This window comes from Lepisma saccharinum, chromosome 10, assembly GCF_977018435.1.
Source record: "Lepisma saccharinum chromosome 10, izLepSacc3.1, whole genome shotgun sequence".
NCBI classification, from domain to species: domain Eukaryota; kingdom Metazoa; phylum Arthropoda; class Insecta; order Zygentoma; family Lepismatidae; genus Lepisma; species Lepisma saccharinum.
In genome coordinates this window covers 40,349,804-40,376,142 of record NC_139238.1, presented here as the reverse complement: position 1 = coordinate 40,376,142, position 26,339 = coordinate 40,349,804, and the positions used below count along the sequence as shown (strand labels likewise).

Genomic DNA, 26,339 nt, shown 5'->3' with positions numbered 1-26,339 from the left:
AATGTAGCGGTAGCTGTAGCGAAGCTACATTTTGGAAGAATAGCTGTAGCTGTAGCGAAGCTACTTTTAAAATGTAGCGTTCTGATCACTGTAAATAAGCTAATCATGTTATAAAAAGGGTCCCGCTGAAGTGTTGGAAAAGAGCTTCTTAAAAGCTAATCACATCAGCAACCTTCAGCGGAATTGGAATGCCAAATCAACGCTGATATGTGCAATTTCCAACCTGACCATCTCAGATTTTCATGAAATTTGGGGACTTGAAACTATGCATGGAACTTAGTAACTATGTAATTTTTTTTGTTTCGTTTGTCTTGTAATTGTTAAATTATTCAAGGTCAAAGTTCACATAAATTGCCCTTTTTGAGCCCGCTTGGCTGTACTAAATGTGCTGTAACTCCGCCCCTATTTTGCCTAGTAAGCTCAAAGAAAACTTATTGTACAGGGAATTGGACAAGCTTTTCAGTGATGTATAACAAGCCTATCTTTGGATAAAAATATAATTTTGTCACGTGACCTTGATCTTTGACCTTGAATATCTCAAAACATGTCATCACCAAAAATCGTGAAAAAAATATATTTAGTCACTCTTCCCATACTCTAAAATATATCAAAAAATCATTCTGGGACTGCAATTGGATCAGAAGATACAAAATAATATATGTGACTGATAAAAGCCTCATTACATGAACTATCACGAGTCAAATGTCCCTTAACACCCCCTACAAAATGTAAAAAGGAGTTATCCTGGGTATAATTGGTCATGAAAGAAATAGGTTAGGCACAGAGAGATCCCTAGCCATGTGTGTGTCAAGCGCAGGTCCGGAATATTGTTGACCACCATATTGAATTCAATGCAAAAATTTCAAAGGAAAGGGGGTGATATAATATATCAAATCAGGCTAGAATTTCACGAGAATTGAAGCGGCGAAGGTACAGTAAGTTTCATTTGAGCTTCGTAGGTGAAATAGGGGCAGAGTTACAGCACATGTAGTGTAGCTAAGCGTGAGCAATAAGGGCAATTTATGCTAACTTTGACCTTGAATAATTTAACAATTACAAGACGCACGAGACTCAAAATTTTCATAATTACTATGTTCCGTGCATACTTTCAACTCCCCAAATTTCATGAAAATCGGAGTTGGTCAGGTTGTGGGCTGTGTTGATTTCACTCATTAGGCCGACACAATATGAAAATCAGGAAATCAGTGTTTTTCGGCAGAATCGCCGTTGCCTAAGGGCACCATCGAGTAAACTGTCTTAACAGCCGATAGGTCGCGTGAGAAAATATCTATCTTAGTTGCCTTTAGATTTTCAGCGAATGTACGAGATTCTTGTTTTAATTTTGCTCCCTGAGCTTATTTTCTAATTTTGCGTCATTGCACCTTTTTGTTGTTGTTGTTGTTGGTTTGCCATTAGTCTTAGTATGTTGCATGTCGTTTAGCGAAGTGGACGACCTGAATCAAAGGTTTCGAACTCTCCCCCTCCTGGATGAATTGGATGAGATGCTAGATCATCTCACGATCCTAGGGGATAACGTTGTCAGCGTTGATTTGAATGAGACAGGCCCTACGGCTGCATCAATGCCCATTAGGAGCCCGATTTTTATTAATCGTCACATGCAGGAGCGTCCCACGAGTACCTTGGTTTGGATCCCACAGACCCAACCGTGGATGGCTTTTTCTAGGTTTATGAACCCATTTATGTTTGATGGTGAACAGTTTAACAGCAAGCCCAGCGAGGATTGCAAGTTCAGCTGGACTCGCTGCAGAGGAAAACTTAGGCCGAGTCGAACCCCCAACTGAAGAGCAGCTGAAGAGTTTGACTCTTCGGCTGAATGAGCTATCCAGCATGTCTCACAGCCAGCCGTAGCTTGGTGACGGGAGACGTAATGACTTCGCCCCCCCCCCCCCCCAGTAACTACCACGGCCAGTCATCAAGGGTCTTTTCTAATAATAATAATAGATCCTTTTCTGGCTGCAGCCAAGGCCAAGTCCAATACCACCCGTGGTATAATAATTTTAACAGATCTGACCAAAATGACCAGAGCCAACAGTGGCAGGGTGGAAATTCCCGTTTCCAACCTCCCAGTTTTCAATCCTCTGCGTTCTGACATGGACGAGTGGAGCAAGGTGAACGCTGCGAAGGGCCCGGTATGGTAATAGAATGTGTTAACCCTAATTTGTATCGGGTCCAATTTACGAATAAGCACGGTCAGGTGATCCTTGACAATATTGGAATCCAGCACCTTAAACTATTCCATCCCCCCCCCCCCTTGCCTGAGTCCGAAAATGAAGATTAGCTAACACTGGGAGTAAGGGGTGGTTGCCACTTTCCCCCCCACCCCCGACTACTTTCTGAGGTGGTCACCTCTAACTTTTTTTTGGCAATAATTTTAATCTCATACATACATAACGAATGCGTGCATATTGACCTTCTCTATGATTATTTTGAGCCAACAACCACAGTGGCACTTAGTGACACTGGGAGTCACCCACACCTAATTTATGAAGGCTTACAAGAAACACCGTTTATGTTAAATAACTCTAAGAGTGTTTAGTTGTTAGCACCCAGCGAAATAGTCTCAAATATTATATGTTTACCAATGAAGAAAATAGGCACTTATGGTGAAATACGCATTCCTTACCTTTAAGGGACACTTCCTGTTTAAAACAGTAAGGATGAACGAATTAAGCCACCAATGCCTTTTGTATTAATTTTGTTACCATGCTGTGTGCTCAGCACACGTGCAATGTCTAGAATGTCTAGTGAGAATCAGATTCTCCATTTTGGGTGTGTGGATGGACTAAAACTGGTTTTAAGAATACGTTCACATTTTTAAGCATACTACTTTGTTTTTCTTTACAGGTGGAAGAAGTTAATTCCCACCCCTTTTGTTCCTTTCCCTTCCTTAATCAGTACGGGAAACAAAAATCTTGTATAAATAGTAATTTCATTGCTTGCATGGACATACATAACTTCACGACCCTAAGGAACAATCTTACTCAGATTCAATTCAAGTGACATTAAATACTTTGAGAGATACAGAGAGCTACGTTTTATATTTAAAGATATAGCTCCAAGAAAGAGACTAGTGAGAAAGAATACAGTGCATAAGACTAGGAGCTAATTAAGCAAAGGATATATTTTTGTTCCGTTCAGTTTAGAGGAACTGTGGCTCTCAAGCCTGACATAATATTATGGCGATATCTTACTTCGTATTTTTCTTCGGTATGTTTTTACCCCGAGTGCAAGCCTTAACTTCTAAAGAAATAATTTGTCAAGCCTTCACATACCCCTATGTGTTTGGTACGCTGATTATAATTGCGCTATTGGCCATTTGTTTGTTTTTAGTTTTAGTGCTTAGTTGCCTGTCACCGTTGCTCTTGCCAACGACCCGTTCAAGTGCAATCACATAATTGTAGCTTCAATAGCTTTCATGTATATGAAAATGCAGGTTTTACCGTTCCAACGGCGACAATCCACGAGGACATTCCCCGGTCGTGGAAATCAGAAGCCTGCCCAAGACACTATGATAACGTAATGGCCCCGGTCATGGATACGCCCTTGCCGCAACTTGCAAGCGAACACTCTCACGTCAGTGTACTCGCGAAGCCGGAAGTCCGTGGTTCACAACAGGCTCCACATGCCTCTACCGAGGTGTGTAGCGCACAAGCACGTGACCTGTCCACTAATCGGCCGTTGCTCCTTCCTCGAATTCGAGATGGGCCAATAGCATTTATTGCTCATTTATCGTATGATGATCTGTCTCAATTTTAAATATTTTCTTTAGGGCCAGAGTTGTGCTGGGATAACTTTGTTTTCTCGCAGCAGGCATGTTGCCCTGGAATTGCATCGAACAATGTCTCTGAAATTCTTTTTATTTTTTTTCTCGCCCCCGGCATGGTAACCTGGTGGTCTCTCGATTCGAATCCACGCCACTGGCAGCGAGTAGCACCATACCAACTCGCTGTCATTCACAAGCATGTTGGTTTCTCCCCTGCGATACGAGGAGCCAGCTGCGTCGGTTCAGTGTGCACCATTCTTCGTGCATTTATCTAACGGCATGCTTCCGCCCCCCCCTTTCCCCTTTGCTCCTACGTGCACAAATCCCAAATGTAAATTCTGCCGCCTCGTTTCACGGCAGCTTGTATTCAGCCAACTGCACTTTGGCTGGATCATGTACCTCAACTCCTGGCTGCGAATGCCTGCACAGTGTTGCCAGTGCACCCTTGACATGCCAGATTTGCGATAGTGTTTTTGGTTGGGTCAGTCGGAGTTAAGATTACCAATTTCTTGTTCAAACCAGGGTTGGCCAAGCCTCTAGCTTCACGAAAATGCAAATTCAGCATTCACATCCCTCTTACATTCACATGGCTTTTTCACCGACCAGGAGCACTGCATGACATTCCTGCATAGGTTCGTGGCTCCTAGTTTTTACCTCACCTCGAGATTGAGAGTATAAAAGTCCACACACATCCCTGCCCCCACCTTCCCCAGTGCTTTCCGTGGTACGAAAGGATGTCAGTTCATCAAGTTGTTTATTTTTTTAGCCCAGGACAATGTCATTTGCTTTTTTTTACTGTCACATAAAAAGGTACTTTCTGGTTAACCCCAACAAATCTCCCAACCATCGGCATTACAACTTAACATCATATTTTCCTTCGTCTATCTTGTAAGCTAGCACTTCCTGGAAATCACAATAGTTGTCTACAGCTCTAATTATAACGTCGCTTGAAAGAGTACCCCTTGACTTAACCGCGACTGATGTTAAATATAATTACATTTTACGCCGCCGTGTTGGCCCATATGGTGTTTCTATTTCCCCATACACAATACCTATCTTTACCTAACGTAAACGCGATTTCTAGAGGATCACTTATTAAACGTAATTCTCTTCTTTTCCTTTAACGTGGATTATTTAAGAGCTCAATTATTACGACTTAACTTCGATGTAAAACAGAAAGCGATTCAGGAGCTTACTAGCAATTACTACATTTGCTGAAAATCTAAAGGCAACTAAGAAAGAGATTTTCTCACACGACCTATTTAAATGAAATTCGAACTATCTGCCATTAAGACAGTTGACTAGATGGCATCCTTAGGCAAGGGTGATTCTGCGGGAAAACACTGATTTTTTTTATTTTCATATTGTATCTGCCTAATGCAATGTCAGCGGAGTTTTCCCAATTCCGCTGAAGGTCATTGATGTGATTAGCTTTTAAGAACCTCTTTTCCAATGCTTCAGGGGGTCCCTTTTAGTAACATGATTAGCTTATTTATTTATGCTGCCCAGGTCCTAGGTTTGACTCATGCCTACGACGTGATACGATATGCACATGCACATAACAGCCAAGCAAATTCCCTGAAAATAAAGACAAAATAAGTGTCCCAAACATCATACTGAAAAAAATCAAAAATTTCTCTAACATGAATCATGAAGCTCTCAAATTCTACAACGAAGAATTTATGAACACAAGTTATTCGTGAAATGTCTCCAGGTTTAATATATTTTGTGTGCCATTTATGCTTGAGTTATTGATGTAAGTTAAATAAATGTTCTTATTTTTAGGTTGTTCGTGCTGACATGAAGGAGCTTACAGATTTGGATATGGGTGGTGCACCATATGGCTACACACCATTTTGTGACAGCAGGAGAGAAATGGAAGGTTTCAGGTAAGACAGTTTGCTAAATCTTCCCTACAAGTTCTTCATCAAGCACTGTATATTTAAAACTTGAATATGTGAAAGTTCTGACGAGACCAGCAACTATCAACCCATTGTAATATTTGCGCCAGAATTTGTGTATATGCAGTTTATTCTTTTATGCATGACAATCTGATTGTGGTGATATGTTGTGACATTGGGTCAGTGTTGTTGATACTAATACAAATACCAATGGCACCTGGTGGGGAAAATTATCCGTTCATATTTAGTAACCAATATCACACAGTATTTTTCTGAAGGTAGGTTACTCATTTCTGTTTGGAGTCTACCTTGTGAAATATCATCCAGATGTTCCTTAAATCTTGTAGGCACACACATTTTCATGACGAACAAAATTTCACTACAAGAACTGAGCAAATTTTGGGACTAAAAGTAGTATTTAAATGTACCATTTTCGTCTATTTCATGAGTAAGGATCAACTTCATCCCACACTATATCACAGTAGCTATAATACTATACCAGTGTTTAGATTTAGAACTACAACTAAGTTGAAACCATTATCAGTGAAAGATTCATAATAAGATGTACTTACATTGATATGTTATTGAAGTGTATTGTGAAGTTTTTCCTGTGTAAAAAGGTCAATTTCCATCTTGGAATTTTGCAACTGCATTAATAAGTATTCTGCAATTTTGTATAATTCATAGGATGATTGAGATTATGGAAAGTATTGTGTCTGTAACTTTCATTTTTGAGTTTATTTCAAATTTTTCAAAAATATCAATCAATATTACAGTGCATGTCATATCTCATATCTTGTTGCCATCGAAAACTAAGTACAGAAGATCCTCGATATTTCGTTTTTCAGGGGACCAGGCTTAAAAAAACAACTTAAAATGCATGAAAATGTAAAATCAAGGAAAATTTTATAACATTTTGCTACATTGGGACCATCAAGATTGAATGTATAATGCGGGATAAATGTAAAATCTGCGAACATAAGATTGGGGTTCCACTGTAAGTTTATACACCTTATGTACTGCTGCTCTCAACTCGAGGTAAATCTAGAGGGTCACAATTTGTTTATGTACTAATTTGTTTGTCTTGTAAGTATACAGAATAAAAAGATGCACAAATAAAAGCCATATGCACATTTTTTCTTTCCAAATTTGAATTTAATTAATGAATGGAAATATGTTTACTTTTAAGTGCTAATAATGTACATGATTGTTTTACTCGTAAGGTTTATGAATTGCTAGTCTTGTTTCAGGTTTTGGAACCAAGGTTATTGGAAGAACCATCTGCAGGGCAGGAAGTATCATATTAGTGCTTTGTATGTTGTGGACCTGAAGAGATTCCGGAGGGTTGCCGCTGGTGATAGACTTCGTGGACAGTACCAAGCACTCAGCCAGGATCCAAATAGCTTGTCTAACTTGGATCAGGTACGGACAAAATAAAGTACATTTTCCTCCTCTTTTCTTTTCACTTTTTGTTGGTGAAATGTGTCAAGGTCAAGAATTTCTTACACATGCATAGAGAGCGAGCTATAATCCACCACCGTCTGTCTCTCTTTCCACTAATTTGATAGAGTAGGTGTTTCATAAGTAAAATGAATTACTTAGAAATATGGTGCTTTTTTTCAACGGAAGCCAATGCCCTACCATGGCCATGGGCGGCAACCATGATGACTGGAAAATTGAATCATAAATGGCACATGGTATCCCACTCGAAGGTGGAATAGTGTCAGTTTACATTAACGAGGCAGGTGGAAATAAAATGAAACATTGCATTGATATGTCCTACCTGTGAGTATGAATTTATATATTAATGTTATTCCCAATAACTCCAATTATATGCTTCCATATTCAAGAATGGTAGAATATTTTTTTTAAAAAAAGTCAAGCCTCTCCATTTTTCCCTGGTCTTCCACCACTCCTCTTTCCTCCATGTTCCAGTCTTGTCCTTCTCTTCTAATGCTGGTGCAAAATAAATGAAAGCCTGGAATTTTGCATAATTCCAGGATGATTAGACTCCGCAAAAGTAGTGCTGCATTACATTTTTGCAGACCCTGTGTAATACCCAAACTCCATGAAAATAATAGCCTCAGCTAATACTTTCTGATGCCGACACATCAGCATTGATGTCTGCTCAGCCATGCAAATAGCCTATTGATATTTAATCAGGGGTTCGTAATTTTATCTGGATAAAAACATTTTTCTATGTTGATATTCTCTTTTAAAATTATACGTAGATAAAATTGTGCGACTTTAGTGTCATTTTGTACATTGTCCATATCACCAATCTTTGTTTCAAATTTTTCAGGACCTGCCAAATAACATGATTCACCAGGTGACCATCAAATCTCTGCCCCAGGAATGGCTCTGGTGCGAAACATGGTGCGATGATGCATCCAAGAAGTATGCCAAGACCATTGATTTAGTAAGTATACAGGGAGGAATTGCAATAAGTTAACGTAGGTTAAATGAGTCACTGTTACCATGAATGTTCTTTGACTAATATTAAAACTTGTTGTGTAAGTATTAATACAAAACTATTTAATAAAATGACTATTTTATATTCCCAAATTTTACCTGCTTCATAATTTTTTTGACATAAATTGTTTGGCATGTAAGCATTGCTTGTATCTATTACATATAATTATTTCTCTTGTCGTCTATGGTGAGTAAACATCACAACAAAAGCTGCATTTTTACGCTTGTAACAACCGTAGACCACAAGAAAAATATTTTATTCTTTTTTTTTTTTTTTTTTTTACCTTAAGATAATATATTTGGTCTAGGAATTAATTTGTGCGCCTGGACAAGAGATGGCGTAACGAGCGTATCGTCCCACAGTTCCGTGTATCCACACATGCGTTGAAAACTCCTGTCAGCGCGCATCGTTTGTAGTATAGGGCAGTTGATTGACGCGTCAACAACAGCATTTTGTAGTCAACTGAACATGGCGCAGTTCGTGCCAGATAAAGTGTTTTTGCGGGGTGTTCTGCTTCATTACTTTAACATGCAGAAAAGTGCTACCGAAAGTCATCATATTTTGGTGGAAGTGTATGGTGACCATGCGCTAGCTGAGCGAACGTGTCAGAAGTGGTTTGCACGGTTTAGAAGTGGTGATTTCGGCCTGGAAAACCAAGAGCAACCTGGACAGCCAAAAAAATTTGAAGACGAAGAATTGAGAGCATTGCTCAATCAGGATTCGTGTCAAACACAGGAAGAACTTGCAGAAGCATTAGGCATTGATCAAATAACAGTTTCCAAACGCCTCAAAGCCATGGGAATGATTCAAAAGATGTCACATTGGGTTCCACATGAATTGAAAGACAGAGACATTGAAATATGAAAAACCATTTGCAAATTGCTGCTTCAAAGACAGAAAAGAAAGGGGTTTTTGCATCGCATTGTTACTGGCGATGAGAAGTGGATCCATTACGAGAACCCGAAACAAGATATTCACTGTGCAAAGGTTATGGTGGGATATGAAAGGTGTGGTATACTATGAGCTGCTGCAACCGGGTGAAACTATTAATGGAGAACGTTATCGATGACAATTAATGCGTTATTTAGAAAATGTCGGATGGGAAGTTTTACCCCACCTGCCGTATTCACCAGACGTTGCTCCTTCGGACTACTACTTGTTCGATTGCATGAATAACGATTTGATTGGACAGCGGTTCACTTCTTCAGAAGATATCGAAAAATGGGTCTCTGACTGGATGAGGATGAGGACTTCTTTCGCCACAGAATCCGTAACTTGCCTGACAGATGGGCGAAAGTGGTGGCTCGTGATGGACAATATTTTTCTTAAGGTATTTATGTATTTTGTGTTTGAACTACAGCTTCAATGTGTGCGTAACAACCGCACGAATTAATTCCCAGACCAAATATATTTTTAAAAAACTTAGTGGTCCTGCAGGTAAGTTGTGTTTGGCATATCTCTGGATCATGGGCTAACCCTTGGGGTTGTGTTGAATACCCTTCCCCTTCTTTTATGGGGAATCACCAGATGAAGTGTACATTCAATTTAAACATATGCTGAGATTGTGAAGAGTTCCTAATGACTAGAACTTTTGTTCATTAAGTAGACATTAAAGATATTTATTTTGTTTGTGAAGATCAGGGCTATATGGTAGGTGTTCCAACACTGTCCACCCAAATGTCGCCAACATGTTCTTGTAATAACTGACGTATGTGGCCACGCGTTGTCATGCAGCAAATCCACTCCAGAGGACAACAGGTTGGGCCTTGATTGCTGCATGCAATCGGTGGATCTTTCTCGAACGATACTGCTGCCTGACCGCCTATGCATCTCATGTGCAACTATCTAAGGCGAGTCCATTATGCAGAAGGGGTTTCCTACCTTACCTCCCACTCTACCTTTACACAGGGTTGTCGGCACACACACACACACAACATAAATATAACACAATACATCCACATTTCCGTTTTAATTTGATCCACCCTAATATAGTGTATTCAACTCACGATCTTGACCAAAGGCATCTTGGTTTAAGCTTTTGTATTTGTTGTATCATCGGTTTGGCATATTCATGAGTAACCTCAAAAATGTTTAAAACAAAGGAAAAAATACCAAGAATCTTTTAATCCATGTAATTATCAGTATTATACATTTCAAATTTTTTTGCACTAATTTGAATGAGCATGTATTTTGAGTTTGCATCATGCTGTTGGGTCATATATTAATGTAATGGAAAACTTGCGAAATTTCTTATATCTTTCAAGTCCTCTGCGTGACTTTCCTTAGCACAAAATCTAGGCCATAGTCAAGTTCCTGCCACACGGTGTGTATGTCAGTTGTCACATGCTCTGTGGTAGTAAGAATGTGTTTTTTTGAATTCCCCAAAGTCGTAGGCAGTGGTGGTTCGTATACAGCATATTGAATGTAACATGAAAGTTCAACACATGCCAAACAGTTGTCTAGGGAATTCCCAGTTGCCAGCCAGTGGTAGGTTCACTTATGTAGGCTATGTTGAATTAATCATAATCTTCAGGCATACACGATTACTCTGTGCTCTTCCCTTTACACAAGAATCCAGTACTCTAGAACTTCAAGGCCTCCCTGATGGCATAGTGGTAACGTTGTCGCCTTGTAATCTAGGGGACCTGGGTTCAATACATGGTTGAGTCATATAGTGGTTCAGGTCCAGTCCCAATTAGCCTTACTGTGCATAAAAGTGTACTTAAGACACAAAATCAATCAATCTAGAACTCCGATACCATTTACAGAGACTTGGATCCCCTTGTGAATCAATTCAATGTTGGGTATGAAACGTACACTGCACAATTAAGTAGAAAACTGGATCACACACAAATTCCTTTACACTACATGCTGGGAGAACTACAGCATCTAGTGGCATGCTATGAAATTTTATAAGTTTTCCTGTATGTTGATGTATCACTTGTCACTTTGGTATGGTCACCTCGGGACATGTGCCCATTTGAAACCAGGTGAATCATTTTGAATTGCCCTGTATATTTTAAATTTATAATGAACTGGAAGCTAACCAAATATTGACTAGGATAAAGCATAAACTGATGTGTTTGTGTTCACAGTGCAACAACCCTATGACCAAAGAAGCCAAGCTCACTGCTGCCATGAGAATAATATCTGAATGGAAGGATTACGATACTGAAATCAAGATACTGCAGGAAAAAGTTGCTGCCGAAGAGGAAAGGATGCATGAAGACATGTTGTCAGCAGATTTAAAAGGTAACAACTGAATATTATTTTATGCAAGTATATTTTGTATTAAGTAAGGCAAACTGACACTGATACCAATACATACTCATGTTGGTAGAGTTATGGCATGGCGGCATGGTATGCCAGAGACACAAGTTTGAGTTCAAGTCGAGCCTGCATTTTCTCATTTAAATTTCTACATAGTACATCTCCTGTGTGTGCCAAATTGTAAGGTAATACTCATATTTGTGGTGAATTTTTTAAAAAATGAAATTTTTGGCACAAAAATTGAATACATTTTAGGTTCAATTTTGTTACACAAATGTTACTCCTTGTACCAACTATACAACAAAAATTCACAGTTCTGTGCTATCAGCTTCCTATCCTCCTGTTATTGACCACTCCTTTTTATTTTCTTGCACAGTCATCAGGCAGGCATATAAAGATAGATCCATCCAGAATCCAGTAAGAGGTCTCTGTTAGTAGGATCTGATATAATTTTAATTCATGAGCCAAAATGAAATTTCCTTCTAGATATTGTCTGAGACTCAATAGATATTTAAAAATGCACTGGGCGTTGTTGAATTAACATAACAATTAGACTAAGCGAGTTAACTAGCTTTTTCCGCGAGACTTGCTTGTTCAGGTTGTATTAACCCCTTCCCTGTGGCAACCTTCAAGGAAAGTGCATCCAAAAAGAAATAATTAGAGCTGAGCCGTTACCACCATTTGCCGATTCCGATACCAGTATAAAATAACAAAGGCTAGTTACCGAGTCATACTAACTCGTCACATCACTAGGCACGTATTTAGAAATATATAATTTGGGGAACCAGTCCAAGCTGTCTCAGAAATATAATAATAAAAGTGTTTCTATTTAATACGTTAATATAATTAACGGTCAGTTCGTAATAATATGTAAATTAATTAATTAGTACTTAATTTCTCGTTTGTAACCACAGACTAAGAAACGGAGGAAAGACAACGTTAATATCTATTTTGTTCTCTCAATCTTTACTAAAAAATATTGTTATTACATAAATAGTAAAAGGACACTATAAAATCAGAGATAAAACCGTAAATATTCATCATCTAGCTTACACGTAGTTAAGACCACTAAAATTTGTGTAAAAACAACTGTCATGCAAGGAAATTAATGTCAAAGAATTAAAAAACTGAATATTTATTGAAAAACAAAAGAAAGATGGTACATCCATTTGATGAAAAGTAAAGTTCCTGATAACTATTTTATGTACATATTGTAAGTAGTGGTGAACATAAATCTTTAGAGGGGCCTCCCTGTTGGTGTAGGGATAACGCCATCGCCTTGTAATCAATAGATCCCAGGTTCGATACTCAGTGGAGGCAGATAGTGGTTCGGGTCCCACTTTAAAATGTAGGTCCAGTCCGATTAGCTTATCTTCCTTAGTGCTGTCATTCAAAGTGGTAATCCCATTCTAATCTTGGCAGAAATAATTGATTGATTTGCTTTATTTTACTTTGCTTTTGTGCAACTTTTGGCTAATTTGCGAAGATGGGGATGAGTGATGATGTGATGAAATTGATGAATTGATGAACTCTGGTGTTGTAGCATGATATGCTAACCACTCTGCCACAGGGGCCAGCTTTCGGCGGAAATAAATAACCCTCATTGGCCGATACCGGCAGTTACACAAAAGACTGACTGATATTGGGAGTTACAGGAAAGACAGAAGTGAAGAGGATAAGTGTAAATTGCTGATTCCCTTTCCTGCTTGAACGTAGATAAAACAAAGCTAATTTCACAGTGACCTTCATCCCTCTTTTCCAAGAACTCCGCAACTACCTGAGCTGGCATTTGTGTAGCAGGAGGTTAAAAACATCCATCCACTTATCTTAAGACTGCAATCTTCAAGCAAGAATTGACAATGAATGTTTTTTTATTTCCCACAGCGTTAACTAAACAGTTACATGTCTTCATGGTCACGTTTTGTTTCAGCTTTCACTTACCCATGCCTTTGATCTTGCCATCTGCTTCCCAGGAGGGTGGGGTTTTATCTAGTGTTCCTAGGAAAATCTATGGAACTTCCTCTGCTGGTCTCCCAATCTGTCACAAGGAAGGGTGAATGAACTTTTAAAAAGGACAAATGTTGAGACGAGCTGTTGCCTTTGCTTGCTTTTCTAGCCACTTAAAATATTTGGTATCGTATGGTATCGGTAAATGAAAATCAACCGATACTCACCGATGCCAATACAGATACCCCCAGAAATAATCTATATATAGATGAAACCTCAAATTCGCTTCATAGTAAATAGTGCAAAAAAATAACTAAAAACAGTCTTTACGCAAAATGAAGCTAAGGTAAAATATCTATATATATACTTTGCTGCAAATAAACCTTCCATACTAGGTAAGGTTCCCCCTGCATACAGTACCATACCATGAAGGCACATTTAGGGTATTTGGGAGTAGGGCACCACAACATATTCTCAATTGGAGGTGATGTTATCAGCACCACCCTCTGCCTGACTGCCTTTACCCTCCAGTCTTGCCCACAGGTATCCATTTATTTGAGACTGGGTGAGGCCCAGAGCTGCTTCATGCATGGACAAGCCTTGTAAAATTCCGACCACCCCAAGAATTGAACCCGGGTCCCCTGAATAGCAGTGAGACACCCTACCAACTAGACCAACATGGCTCTAAGTCCATATTTGGAAAAATATATTTTTCAGGAACTGACAAGGCATCAACAATGGATTGTTTGATTGCCAATAGCCCACATAGACTACTAAAAGCACAAAAAATTGATATCTATAAAAATGACACTGCAATACAAGAACAGTTAATTTTGAAATACCGTCTATATAGATGTTACGCAAAAAGATCCATTTTTAGAGTCTACGAGGGTCACTATTTATATTTTGAGCCTAACAATGAAAAAACAGGAATTTGGCATTGAAAACTGCTTTATTGTTTTTCGAAGTATTCTCCTTTATGGTCAATACACTTTTGCATTCGTTCGAACCATTTGTCAAAGCAGTTTTTCCAATCTTCTTGAGACACCTCCATAATATGTTTTTTGAACGCATCAACGGCATCTTCCGACAACGAAAATCGTTGTCCACGCAATTTATTCTTGACATTCGGGAACAAGAAGAAGTCATTGGGTGCCAAATCAGGACTGTATGGCGGATGACCCATCAATTCGATTTTTTGACTGTTCATAAAGTCGGTTGTTAGACGAGATGTGTGACAGCTGGCATTGTCTTGATGAAGAATGATCCGACGGCGTTTGTTTGTTTTCCGTATTTGACCGAAGACCTCTGGCAAACAAATTGTTGTGTACCATTCAGAGTTGACCGTTCTACGTTCCTCTAAAGGCACAGTTGCCACATGAGCATTTTCCCGAAAAAACAGGCGACAATTTGTTTCGATGTGCTTCGAGCGCGAACAACTTTTGTTGGATTGGGTTCATCTTGAAACTCCCATACAGTCGACTGCTGTTTACGTTCCGGCTCATATGCATATATCCATGATTCGTCACCTGTTACAATCTTATATACGTCTTTTGAAGCACCACGATTGTCTTTATTGAGCATTTGTTTGCACCAATTGACGCGAGCGTCTTTTTGAGTTTTTGTCAAATTGTCTGGGATCCAACGAGAACATACGTACCCTTCTCACAGCTAAATGACCATGTAATATTTTATATATGCTGGTGGAACTAATGCCTCAATCTCACAGTATGTCACATGACGATCTTGCAGTATTAGGTTTTGCACAGCATCAATGTTTTCTTGAACAACAACTGATTTTGGACGACCTTCGCGAATCTCGTCGGTGAGCAAATGGCGGCCACGATTAAATTCGTTATACCAGCGTTTCACAGTGGCAAAGGATGGGACTTCATCGCCAAATGTGGAAGTAAGTTGATCGATGCACTCTTGTCTTGATAATCCACATCGAAAATCGTAAAAAATCATCGCACGAAAATCTTCACGAGTTAATTCCATTTTATTGTTGTCGCGCAATCTCCAAGGCAACATAAACAACTCAAATGAAGCTATTGACAATACATTTGAAGTACGTTATGGTCAATAATGCCAGACGATTCCCTGCAAACGTCAAATCGCGCCTAACTTCAATCAGTGTTGCCAAGGCTCAAAATATAAATAGTGACCCTCGTATATATAGCTCCACTGCAGTTAATGGGTTAATTTTGGTGGCCTCTGTCATTCCTAAACCTAAAGATTTACTGCAACTGTAACACGAAGTCTTCTATCTGTTCATATCCTGGCATAGATGAATCCAATCTTGACCATCCTTACAATTTTTCTACAGGTCTTGTACCATCAGGTTTCTAAACAAGTATTCTGTACAAGTATTCTCCTTTCTTTTCCCACACGTGCCATTAAGGCCTCATTGATTTAATTTTACTAATAATATTAAGAGACAAACACAAATTATACAGTGCACCGTTGCAGAATATTCTTCATTCAGTTAATGCAGTGGTAATATCGTCACCTTGTAATGAAGGGGTCCCAGGTTCGATACCCAGTGGAGGCACATAGTGGTTCGGATCCCACTTTAAACTGTAGGTCCAATCCCAATTAGCCAATCTGTGTATAAAGTGGACTTAAAAAACTCACACTTAGTTTTATATCCAAAAAAACAACCTCCATGGCAGGGTGGTAAGCACAACACACTACAATGCCAGGAGTCCTGGGTTCAAATCCCAGGCTGGGCATGGATGCTAAATAACAAAAATTAAAAGATTTTATTTCCAAATATTTTTGTAAGGATTTTAATTTAAGGTGCCATGTTTCACATCCATAAAGTACTACAAGGTTATATTCATCATCTTACCTGCATTAAAATTGAGAAACGGGACCAAGGATTCGAACCTGGGACCCCTGATATCATAGCATTCTGTCCTAACAACTCTGCCGTGAAGATCGGCACCTAACACTTGAGTTCAGCTTGTAAGCATTCACTTAATTCTAAACCTGTGTCCTCTTGTTGCTTTTAACCTTTTGGAACCCAAGTCCATTTTCACGTGTAACCCCCTTGGTGCCCAAGCCGATTTTGAGCAAAATTCAGTGTTTCAATTAAATGAGTGTAGATCGGAGACTAATTGCCCTAGAGAGATGAGTGATATACCGTTGTACGCGGAATGAACCAGAGATTCAGACTATATGAAATTTATGCAAATTTGGCATATATGTGGCGGTGGGGAGGGGGCTAATTCTCAAAATTCCAAAATTTCGGGAAAAAAATTTGGTTCCCCCACCCTCCCCTCAAGAAAAAAGTACATGACAGTGTCGACATGCACATGGAAATGATCGCTGACATGTAAGGAACATGTCATAATATTTGCATAATTATCATATGACCAATGTAACTTGAGTTGTACCCCCAAAAGGAATGCTCGGCACGCCACTGATTCAAGCTTCAAAATGCAGCGGTACCTTGAAATGACTTTAGCTCAGAGACTATTTGCCCTGGAGATATGAACGATATACCGTTGTACGCAGAATGAATCACAGAGTCAGAAGATATATAATTTATGCACATTCGGTATATATATGGAGGGGGAAAGGGGTGAAATCCCCTGAATTTTTTTTTAAATGGTGTTCTCCCCTGCCCCCTCCCCCGAAAAAAAGGATATGAAAAGTTCAAAATGCACATAGAAATTAACGCTGACATGTAAGGAACACAAAAATATTTGCATTATTATCATATGACCAATGTAACTTGAGTTGTACCTCCAGAAGGAATGGTCAGCACGCCACTGATTCAAGCTTCAAAATACAGTTACATTGAAATGACTATAGCTCAGAAACTAAATGCCCTAGAGATATGAAAGATGTACCGTTGTACGCAGAATGAATCACAGATTCAGAGGATATATAATTTATGCACATTCCACATACATATGGAGGGGGAAAGGGGGGAAATCCCCTCCAAGATACTTTTCTTAAAAAAAAAATGCTGTTCCCCCCCAAATGACAAAATGCAAAATTTATGCGAATTTGGCGTATATATGGAGGAGGAAGGGAGAAAACCCCCAAAAATTATTTTAAAAAATTGTCACTTCACCCAAAAAATGTCCTCGCACTTGGGCACGAAACGACACCTACACACAACATTCACGGACGAAAAGCTAAAAGCTAGAACGCAGTGAAAAATAAGCTGCCATTCTTGCAGCTGCTTGAAATTCTATTTTTAGACAATGCAGGGTAACCTCTGTTGCAACTTGTGGACACTTGTGCTAAAAAAACAAAAGTTTCCTTCAGCGCACTTCGAAATTCCATCCTCACAATGCAGATTCAACAACCAGTCTCCCCCTCCCCCTGCTTGCGCCCTCACAGAAAACTTTCATTTTGACATTGGATACTGATAAACAAGCTTCCTTCGAATGCACTTAACAGGAGGGAGTGAAAATGCATTGATTTAGAACAACAAAGCCGGTCTTACTTTGTCGGCAAAAATTTGACCTTGAAAAGAGACTCAAAAAGAGAAGTCCCTCCCCCCATTTCCCCCCCCCTTTTCACCCTCCATTTTCATGAAGACAAAAAAAAATGCAAAAAACATTTCTGTTAAATGCATGTGTTAGGAACAATATAAAAAAAAATCGAAATTCTAGCCAAAAATAGAAAAGTTACAACGTAAAAACTACGACCCTGACACAGCATCTCGATCGAGACGCTTGGGACACAAAAGGTTAAAAGTATTCTAGTGTATTCTTAATTATATTTACATCATGTATATACTTGGACCATATTTAAAGTTATGTTTAATTATAATGTCTACTGTTTTCAGATGGTGCAAAACATACAGAGTTGTGACGTGAATATGTGAGTAGTGATCCAATATACTGCTATAAATATTGTGTATGAGTGAATTGTGATTGTGTTTTATCAGAATGTGAAAACAGTGTCCTTTTTTTCTTGATATTTTTTTGAACTGTGATTTTTTTGTCGAGTTTGTGTTTTCACAATCATTGTTGATGCATTTTGTTGTTATTAAACACAACTGGTTGAGATTACAAAAACAGGAAAACAAATTCATGTTTTCATACAGCATGAATGACTACAATACACACCCGTACACAGAAAGTCATAATTTATTGTCTTTCGGTAAGCTGCAGTTGCCTTTGAATCATAATTGTGAAATCACAGTTGGAACTTCAAGTTGTGTGTGTTCTTATACAGTATCAATTCATTGTACATATGTATATATAAGGCACATATATATTGTTCTTTTGATTCGTTATTTCCCAACATGTGTTAATCTTATTTAATTGTAAATAATTTCAACATAATTGAAATTTGGTACCTTGTCTTACTAAAAGATGAAAAAATAAGAATTTGTAAATATCTGTGATGATATTGCCTTTTTGAATAAAGCAAAGTAAAAGCAGTATTTCATGTGTTTTTTTATATATTCGAAAATAAATATAAACCAAATATAAACCCAGAAATACATGATACCTGTCAATCCTTCATTTAAAATACTTAACAATTTCTTTTGCAGAGGCTGATAAATATGCTTGACAATAAATATAAAATATATCCATGCCTTTTGGTAGTTTATCAACATGTGATTATAACCGAAACATGGAATATTAGAAAATACTGCATCACAACTTGTGCACATAATTTCTTTACAAAAGTCATGCTTTAGACATGCTGTTTATTTCTCATTGATGTGATTGCATAAACTGATAGGTGTTCTTGCAATGATGTGCCCAGGATTTTCAAAATAGATTTCGGATTCTGTATATAAACAACTGAAAATGGTGTACCAGAAGATAATTGTAAATTTCAAGTATTTAAACCACTTGCATGGTGGATCATACAATATTATAGTTAAGAGGTCCGAAAATGTTAATACAGATCAGTATTGTACAATTCTCGTGAAGGGAGAAAGCCTAACAAATGTGATATAGAAGGTTCTTTTCTTATTTAAAAAGAAAAGTTAAAATCTGTTAACATAATGCATTTCCATTAATATGTAAAATCTGCTTCTATGTCAGTGTGAAATGTCTAAGGAATTTTTAATACACAAACAGGATTTTTACAGCAGTTTTCTGTACATCAAAGTTGATTGAATGTTGGCCTCAGAATCTGTCCAAGCCGTCTCCAGGTTCGATCTCCTGTGTACTCATTGCAGAGTGGTTCAGATTCCACTTTAAACTGTAAATCCATTCCCAATTAGCCCATCTGAACAAAATGTGGACTTAATACAAACTTTGAAAATCCGTCCAAAAAATTATCAACATACAAATCAGAATTAGTAAATTTCTTACTACACGGGTGGAATGTTTTTAGTAAAAAATAGTTTTTCCTGTAATTCGTCAGTATTGGTCAGAATATCGGTACCTTTCATATCATGCCAAAGGCATGAGTCGAACCCAAGACCCCTGGCATCATAGCACAATAGGCTAATCACTTCGGCAATGGGTCCGGCTGAAGCGCTGGAAGTAACTTATTACAAGCATATTACACTGGCGACCTTCAGTGGAGCTTTTAAACTCCACTGACATGGGAATCTAAAGGAAATCTTAGGAAATAAGTAAAGTCAACCTTATGCAATAAGTATGGTTAACAGAAAGATGGAACAGGTTCCATGGCTTTAACGCTTTGGAAATTTGAATCCCCTTTAAATAGATCGCAAGACCAGATCTCGCCCCAGTTGTAATCTCGAGTGAACAGTTGTTGCCTCCAATCTATAATCTGATTATCGATTGATACGTAAGTAGTTTCAGCAGCGAGTTGCGCTCCCTAAAGACGTTTTATTTCAGGACTGTGCCTTGTCTACTAAATCAGCAGAGACTATCATCTCTGCAGGACACGAGAGGTAAGCAAACATTCCTTTATTCCTTTTCTATTGTTCACATGATTCTGCCAGACCAGTCAATCGAAGTGTAAATATTGAATGTTAAAGTGTTCTCCTTATTTCACAGGGGTAAGCCTCCCTTACTTTTGGTCTCCTGAAAAACATAAAATCGAGGTTCCACTATATTATAGTTTGCCAATCATATTTCCTTCTCTGCTTTGTTATTCACCATATTGACTCATCTTTGCTTACAATGCAAATCCTTTGACTTTTTAGTACAAAATGAAAAAATATATTGCAATAATTAAATTTTCTTCATAAAAATGTTCTGTTTTTTTGGTAAAAAGACATGCCATGACTGGCTCCAGGGATGTTGGATGCCAGATTTTCAAATGAAATCTCAGTTTCACTTTTAAACTATTAAATTACCAGTAAACTGTAGTTAAATATTTGGTTACTTTCTCTGGTATTTTTGCCAGTTTAGTCAGCAATTTGGAACCTTAAACTAGTTTCCAGGCATGTTCTTCATAAGGTCACAAGTAGCAATAAACATTTCATGAAGAAACTAAATGATCCATTTCTCCTTAACTAATGTATGACACAGACAGGTTTTGCTTTAAAAAAATATTATTTTTTAAAAACTATGTATATTCATAAAGACAATAACAATATGACTGAATGATATATTCAATTATAGAATAGAGGATCTGCGATTTTAAGAGTGTGTCTATAACTGCTTATATCAATGAAGCACCCACCCCCACTCAATATTGAATAAATGGCATCGACCTTTCAGATATTGTGTATTCTTTTGTTTTGAAACTAAGTTTACAAAATCTTTTTACAATTACAAGTTACAATAATTAAAAATACACTTTCACTCATGTTTCATGTAATAACTATTCTCACCTTTACAATTTTCCTCTTTACAATTTATAATGAGTAATAAATATGTTACTATCTACAGGCAGATACTACATAAATAAACTATACATTATTTTTAAAATATTGTTGTAACCCCGTTTTCCTGGGGTTAGAGAGGTTACAGGGAAGTTTCATTTAAACATTTAGGTAGAGCTAATAATGTTTGATGGCTGAACCTGCTCCGTAGGAGGGTAGAGATATGGAAAGTTGGTGTAAGGTTATTCACGCTTGTTCATACCTGGTAGATGTGTGTGATGTCTTGTCCTGATGCTTCTCGCAGACCGAATCGTGACAGTTCCAAGGTTCTATCCAGCGACCCTCAGTTCACCAAGCCAAGCGATCCCTTGCGCCTTGTAGCATGCTAGGCAGCGGTAACTCCGTGTTCCATCGTCGTAGTTAGCAGTGTAACGTGTTGTAATCGGACTAGTTATCCATGTAGCGTCGATGAGTGTCAGAATCAAAAGAGAGCGAGCTCCGGGTAGGAGCTTGCTTTTATCATTCTAGGCGTCGAAAGGTTGTTAAACCTTTCAAACGCGGTAGATCCTGTTTAGATCCACGCGTTTGCCTTTCCAGTTCCTGGTTTTACGGAAGTTACAAGTTAGCGCATTCTTGGGATCACTCGCTGGTCGGACAAGTTCAGGAAATAAACAAGTGTGAATATTAACATGACGAGGTTTTCTTGGTTTAATGGTCTCCATATCTCTACATTCCCCTTGTTGAAATAATCGAACCACTCTGTGATGGTCGACTACCTCGTCCGGAGTAGATTATATTTAAAAATTAGGATTTATTAACAAATCAAACTCGTAGAAAACCAATACAGTAAATCACTAGAAGAATCGCATCACCATAAAAAAAATGGAAATCACCAGAAGAGTCATATCATCGAAAAGAACGTGGCACTAAACACCGTTGAGAAAAAAAATATAAAAACACGTAGAATAAAAAAATTAAATTGTAGGTCATAGCCTCTTATAAACTCAAAAAGTACGAGCACAACAACTAAGTTCTGAGGCATGGATAAAATAATTGCTTAAGTGTGACACTGAACTAGTTTTGGTTGAGTGATGACAGCACAATAAAAAAAAAAACACATGTCAGCACAATGTGAGGAAACGCCGGGAACCGCAAGCGGTTGTATTTACTGTTTGCGGAGTTCAAAGTACATTCGGCGGAACATACACAATGCTGGGCGGAGCCTTGAGGTATGTTACCATGGCAACATTGCAAACTGCATGCCGCCATAGGCTGGACGTGCTGTGCAGCTGACGATAATAAAAAAAAAACACAAAAGAAAGAGACGTATCTCTAATCCAATATGGGTAGCACCCATGGGCACTAACTTTGGCACTGTAAATTACATATGATTGTATTAATTGCGTGTGCCTTACGGTACTTGCAGTAGCTGAGCACCGGAACACTTGTAGCCGATGTAAGATAACAATAAGTATCATGTGTCGTCAGTAAACAAGTGCAGGATGCACGGAGTGGGCGTGGCCTGTCGATGAAGATCGCCGTGACGTCAGCGAAGTTGAGTCTGGAAGTCAAATTTGCGATGGCGCTTTGGGTCAAGAGACGTCCTGGGTAAAGCGCTCCACGTCTGGGTCGCGGCGTAGGAGATGGAAAAATCAGCCATGGGTCCAGACGGGAACGGGTCCTTGTTGGTGCTGGAACTCCACAAGATCGTTGTTGGTCTCTGCGATGAGCCTAGGTCTGTCGCTCGATGGTACAAGCCGGTGGTCGTCATGGGTCCAGGAACATCCGTGGCGATGAGATAATGAAACAAGCGTAAAGGGAAAAATTAGGAAAAAGCGAAAGGTAGTGGAGCAGATTTACAATAAGTGATGACGGGTTATAAAATCGATTGAAAAGGGACTTTCAGTTAAAACTGGTGAATTATTTTGGGGGGGAGGGGAGGTAATATCTGATTTGAATGACGGCGAAGGGGCGTTATTACTTATAGGATGTAGAGTTTTTAAGGGGACCTGTTTTTGATTAACAGGTTTACCATGTTGTCGGGAAAGTTCGCCGGGGGGGGGGGGGGGATGGGGGGGGAATAGGTGGAATAATTCCATGTTGTAAGGAAAGTTCGCCGGGGCGCAACGGGGGGGGGGGGAGTTATAATATTCGGCTTAGCCGGGAATGAAATGAGAAAAGAAAGGAGAATTCAGCGATAATAGAACGAACTAAGTGATTACGAGACATTTCCTTCTGTAATATGTGTAAATGTCGTTTATAAAAGCAATTGCAAGAATTTTACGTGTATTGTGGACAAAGGTTTAAGCGCCTTCGATTCGCTGCTAATAAAAAAAAATGAAAAAGAAGTGAAAAAGAGTAAGTAATAGATTTGTGTAAAAGTTCGTTGAAAAATACAGTAGATTGTAATTTCATGGGATATGAGCTATACCATGTTGTATGCTATCAATATTGGAACTATAATATTAAAGAAGAGAGTGGGAACATTTGCCTATTTTATTATATGCTTTATTAACATATTTAGTGCATTGCAGCTTTCAAAGAAGCAGTTCGCGTTACACCTAAGCGTAAATAAAAAAAAATTGCTATGGCCAAAAAGCCAATTGTTCAAGCAAGTTCTACGCAGTTCATTTGTTCTTTAGATCATTGATCTTGTTCTATCTTAGTTCATTCGTTCTTTATTTCTTCGTACTTTTTTCTTCATTTGAGCGTATATGTACCAGCAAATGGGGAAAAAAATATTTGCTAGTTAGAATCATAAAAACACTAAGTACTTATTAGTCAAATCAGCTAAGTGATATGTTCTGACTATTACTATGCGTTTAATCGCATATTATAAAATAACATTAAAATATCTGTAAAAAAAAAGATAATTATTAGGCAAGAGATGTATTATAAATGTTCCGACGATTGAGATAGCATTCTATAATCCTGATCTTGTTAAAAATAAAAATAACCATGTTGTATTAAAAATAAAAATGAGTTCGTTCTAACGCAGAAATGCAGTGCGAGCACTGGAAGTGGAAAGAGGGGGGAGGGGAGTCGATGAGCGTGAGAAAATGCTGGATCATGGTATGCTAGCATGTGCAATGTACGGAGCGAGGAGGCTAAAGAGGAGGTTAACGTAGTGGCGTGTTAATGAATGTTAGTGGGGTTTTATGGCACTAGTCGTAGCGGGCTTTGAGTCTAGAAATAGTAATAGTGTCAGTCTTTTGTTTACTTCTGCCGTCGATGAAAGTTACTTCGTAGGAATTCTCGTTAACTTTGCGAAGAATAGTTCCTTTGTACTTATAAGAGGACGCAAAAGCTTTTGACACGCCTGGAGTTGGAGTGGCATCTAGAATCCATACATGTTGTCCTGGTGAGTACTGTATTTTCCTAGAAGTGCTGTCTGCGTACTTTTTCTGCTGTTCGTAACGCTTATTCAAGTTGTCATGTGCGGTCTTTCGTATGGAGGTCAGGAGTTCAAGTCTCTGTGCGTTCGTCTGGGAAACATTGTCGGGGTTCGAAGGAAGGACAGCGTCAGCTAAGATCCTTGGGTTGTAGCCAAATAAAGTAAAATACGGGCTCTGGAGGGATCCAGAATGGATTGTAACGTTGTGGCTGAACGCTGCGCTAGCTAAATAGTCACACCACGAAGCTTTCTTTTCTAACACAAAGACTCTCATAACCTTCTTTAAGTAACTAAATGAACTTTCAACTAATCCATTCATGAAATGGGCACAAGTATCTACATATTTTAGTTGTACACCTGTAATATTAGCTAACTCTCGTAAGAGTAAACTTGAATTGGGTGTTGAACGATCTAAATAGATCGTTTCCGGGATGCCATGAACTAAAAAGACTTTCTCAACTAGGGCTGTTGCTATGTTTTGTGCATCGTGATTAGCCAAAGGAGCTGTAATTACATACCTTGTACAACTATCGACTACTGATAGGAAATATTTGTATTTGTGCGTTTTTGAAGAGACTAAAGGACCACATACGTCAATATGAATTCGTTGGAAAGGAATTTGGGCTGGTTGAAATGTTTGCAGCGTATGCGGTTTAGAACCTTGTGGTTTCTTTGAAATCTGACAAGGGATGCAATGTCTAACCTTATCGTACACAAATTTCTTCATATTAGGGAAGAAGTAGCGCATAAGCATTAAATTATATGTCTTTTGAGCACCTTGGTGACTTCCGTTCATTTTGTGTGCATGAATAAGGTCGAAAACTTGATTTCTTACTGCATGAGGAATACAAAGTCTATCCCTATTACCAGTTTTGATTTTATTAGTCCTATATAAGACTCCATTTTTGAGTACATAAGAATACGAAAGCTTTTCTAGTTTAGGGTCACTAGCTTTATCTTTGTTTTCTAATACATCAATAATGTCTCTGAAATAGGGGTCTTTACGTTGTTCTGAACTAATATCAAAATCTGCTGCTTGTGCATGAAATACTTGATGAAAAAATAAGTCATCATCATCATCATCATCTTTCTTGTCATGATTAGTCTTTTCTATAGGGTTGTCTTTGGGAATTACAGGTGACTGAGTGTTTACTGTATCATTGGGAAGGACTACTGGATGCTGGGCCATAAGGGAAGCAGATGGGGTAAAAAGTACAGGCTTAGGGGTGTTAGGTGTCGTAGTGGTAATGTTCAAATTGATATAAGTCTTGGATCGTGGACTTAACTGAACTGTGTTTGAAAGGGTAGCTTTTCCCTCATACACATTTACATTCTCAATTTGGGTAAATATGTCATGCGACAGCTGGTGAGTCTTGTACTTTGATCTTAAGATACTATAATTAGGAGTACGTCCTAAATGACAAAGAGTTATTGTATTGTCTTTTAGCGACATTTCGCACCTCTGCGTTCGTAAAAAGTCATTTCCTAAAAGGGGAGGGACGTTAGTTGAATCTACTATTCTAAATGGGTGCGAATATTTACGCTTTCCAATTATGATAGGAAGAACGACAATTTCAGACACACTCAGTTTCGATCCGGACACACCTTGGATTGTGGATTGTACTTTGTATGTTTTTCTTTCAGTAGGGAGAAGATGGGAAGGATAAATTGAGATTTGGGAACCCACATCAATAAGTAAATCTACCTGTTTTCCTTGTATGCTACTATTAATAAAGTATAGGCCATTTCTCTCAATTATAGGAACTTTATCTAATCTGGTATTATCTTCGATTTCGTTCCTGCAAGTCGAAGACGATTTTAGTTTAAATCACTGTCTCGTTGTG

At 38.4% G+C, this 26,339-nt stretch overlaps 1 protein-coding gene across 2 annotated transcripts in view; it reads left to right on the top strand.

The window, feature by feature from the left end:
• The window catches only part of Uggt (UDP-glucose-glycoprotein glucosyltransferase), a 130,662-nt gene extending 111,877 nt beyond the window's left edge, over window positions 1-18,785 (top strand). For both annotated transcript variants that reach the window (XM_083129749.1, XM_083129748.1), the window contains 5 exons: window positions 5,570-5,673; window positions 6,936-7,107; window positions 7,988-8,104; window positions 11,254-11,410; window positions 18,183-18,785. In XM_083129749.1, the coding sequence (XP_082985875.1) occupies window positions 5,570-5,673; window positions 6,936-7,107; window positions 7,988-8,104; window positions 11,254-11,410; window positions 18,183-18,208 (576 nt within the window). In that variant the 3' untranslated portion in view covers window positions 18,209-18,785. The remainder of the gene's footprint in view (window positions 1-5,569; window positions 5,674-6,935; window positions 7,108-7,987; window positions 8,105-11,253; window positions 11,411-18,182) is intronic.
• Window positions 18,786-26,339: the final 7,554 nt, after the last annotated feature.